Here is a 2,573-nt window from a genome sequence, read left to right as displayed (position 1 = left end):
TGGAGAGGGACAGGGCAGAAAGGGGAGATGGCAGATGGGGCCCTGGGGAAGCCAGAGTCCCATGCTGGCAGCACGCTGGGCCCCCCTCAACCTTGACCCCTCGCCCCCTCACTCTGCCTTCCTTCCCACAGGCACCAACGGCATTCATGTCACCGGCGGGTCTGTGACGGTCACCGGCAACATCTACATCTACAACGGGCCGGTCCTGGGGGGAGCCCGGGGCCCCGGAGACCCCCCCGCCCCCCAGAGCCTCCGTACCCCATCCCCGAAGAGGGTGCCCCCCGCCCTCCCGGGCTTTCCATGCCCTACCAGGAGGATGGCAAGGCTTGGCACCTGGCTGAGACAGAGACACTGGGGTGCTACGCCCTCTGACAGGGCCAAGGACCCAAAGCGTCAGCCATGCCGGACGATGTCTGGAGGAGCCAGGAGAAGGGAGGCTGCCCTCCCCGCACAGGCCTGACTGAGGGCCTGGGAAGGGCCCGGAGAGCTGGACCCCGAGGGGCCAGGCCTCAGACATTGCCTCTCTGCGAGCAGGGCCGGCGCTGGCTGGGAACGGCGCCCCGGCGGGACTCTCCAGGCCGCCTGAGCAGGCCCAGGACTCCACTGCAGACTCCCTGCCCACTGGGGCTGCACCGGCTCAGCCTCAGGCACAGACAGGGCATGTGACCCTAACCACTGCCCCGTGGCATCTGAATCCCAAGCCTGGCACGGAACGGAGCCAGCCACGCAATCACTCAAGGACTGGGGCCCCCCTGGCAGAGTCATGGTGCTCAACATCCCCAAGCTTCAGAGGCCCTTTGAGGGCCCACACTTCAATGGACGGAGGGAGACCCAACAAGAAGCCGGAGTGACGAGGAAGACCACCCACCCCTCCCCTCCTCGACAGGAAAGCGAGTCTCTCTAACCAAGGGCTTGGGTGGGGTTCAAGGTATAAGGGCAAGTTTTGGATGGGGAGGAAAAAAATTGGTGAGTGTATTTATGAACTGTACCCACATACAAATAAAGAGGAGAGTGAGACCTAGGCCATTGATTTCCTTGGGATTTATAGAGAAACACGATTCCATTGGGGCCATGTCAAAGGCACAGGTCAAAACTATGGAATATAAAATGTTATCAACTATAATCCCACGAGGTATTTGTGTGAGAGGCTGGTATATGGAATTCAGGAGATGACAGTATTGGCCAGCAGTCTCTGGCAATGTGGCAGGCAGTGTTCTCAATGCCATGCAACCTTACCTTATGCAGCCCTCACAAAACCCTCAGGAGGCAGGTATGAGGACTATTCCCATTTAACATATGAGGAGACTGAGGCCCAGAGGGGGTGAGTCAGCTGCTCAGTTTACTGCACATGGTTGGGATAGGCCCTGTTAGACTGGCTCTAGAGTCCTGATGGGTAAAAAAGAGAATTTCTCTGAATAGATAAAATGGACTGGTTTTCTCAAATCACCAGACTTCCTCCATACCCCGCAGGCATGAAGTTCTCAGCCAACTCTCAAACCCCCAAGTTTAAAACAAAGTACAAAAGTGTTTGGCAAGGTTTTCCGTTTTGTCTGTTTTGCCGCACCGTGTGACATGCAGCAAACCTCCCGGACCAGGGATCAAACCTATACCCTGCATCGGAAGCATGGAGTCATAGCCCCTGGAACACCAGAGAAGGCCGTATCTGGCAAGATTGGGTGGAGGGAAAGATCCATACTTTAGACATAAATTGAGAGGCCAAGTTCACATCCTGCTGATAGAGAGATGGAGGCCGGCCTCCTTCAACCAGAAGAAGCACCTTGACTTTTACTTTATTTCTTCTTGTCTTGCAGGCTTACCTCGCTTTATTGTGGTTTTTTTTTAAACAAATCGTGGCAACCCTGAGTTATTGATGATGGTTAGCATTTTTTAGCAATAAAGTATTTTTAAATGAAGGCATGTATGTTGGTTTTGAGACCTAATGCTGCTGCACACTTAATAGGCTGCAGTACAGTGTGCATATAACGTTTAGATGTAGCGAGAAACCCCCTAAAATTCGTGTGACTCGCTTTATTCCAGTGGTCTGGTATCAAACCACAGCATCTCCGAATATGCTTGTATTTTCTTTTCTTCCCCCAAAGAACTCCAGATCTTCTCAGGCTCTCTTGTTGTTTGTAAATGTTTGGGGCCCCAGAATTTATCTACCGTGCTGCCCAGTAGAAACAGTCTTAGCTGGAAAGATTGCGAGGGGAGCTGCTGCAGCTGACGGCTCCTTCCATAAAAGGCCACCCTCTGGGTCTAATGTTATGACTGTTGCTGGGGCCCTTCAAGGTGGGGAAGCTCCAAGGCCCACACTCCAGGAGTCTTCTGATCCACCCCAGCGGATGGGTTATTTAAGGTTGACCTTGAAAGTATTAAATCCAACTTCCTTTTTTGAGCAGTAAATAATGTGAGCTGTATTTTTAGACAGAGAATGAAAGCCTCCTGCTCTTGCCATAGGCTAGAGCCAGACATCACGATTCCTTAATCGTTGTTTCAGGGTATTTAGATTTTCAAAAAACTATACTTTTTTTTTCCATAAAATAAAAGGAGGAAACTTTTTTTTAAAGAAATGG

General features: G+C 52.0%; 1 protein-coding gene across 1 annotated transcript in view; it reads left to right on the top strand.

Annotated features, from left to right (window-relative positions):
• LTBR (lymphotoxin beta receptor (TNFR superfamily, member 3)) overlaps nucleotides 1-1,022 on the top strand; it is a 7,280-nt gene extending 6,258 nt beyond the window's left edge. The window contains 2 exon segments of the mRNA XM_010844980.1: nucleotides 52-236; nucleotides 239-1,022. Of these exon segments, the coding sequence (XP_010843282.1) occupies nucleotides 52-236; nucleotides 239-372 (319 nt within the window). The 3' untranslated portion in view covers nucleotides 373-1,022.
• The last annotated feature ends 1,551 nt before the right edge of the window (nucleotides 1,023-2,573 follow it).

This window comes from Bison bison, unplaced genomic scaffold (genome assembly GCF_000754665.1).
Source record: "Bison bison bison isolate TAMUID 2011002044 unplaced genomic scaffold, Bison_UMD1.0 scf7180017864213, whole genome shotgun sequence".
In the NCBI taxonomy this organism is placed as follows: domain Eukaryota; kingdom Metazoa; phylum Chordata; class Mammalia; order Artiodactyla; family Bovidae; genus Bison; species Bison bison.
Note: the sequence above shows the minus strand (reverse complement) of the source record. Positions and strands in the feature narration are given on the sequence as shown.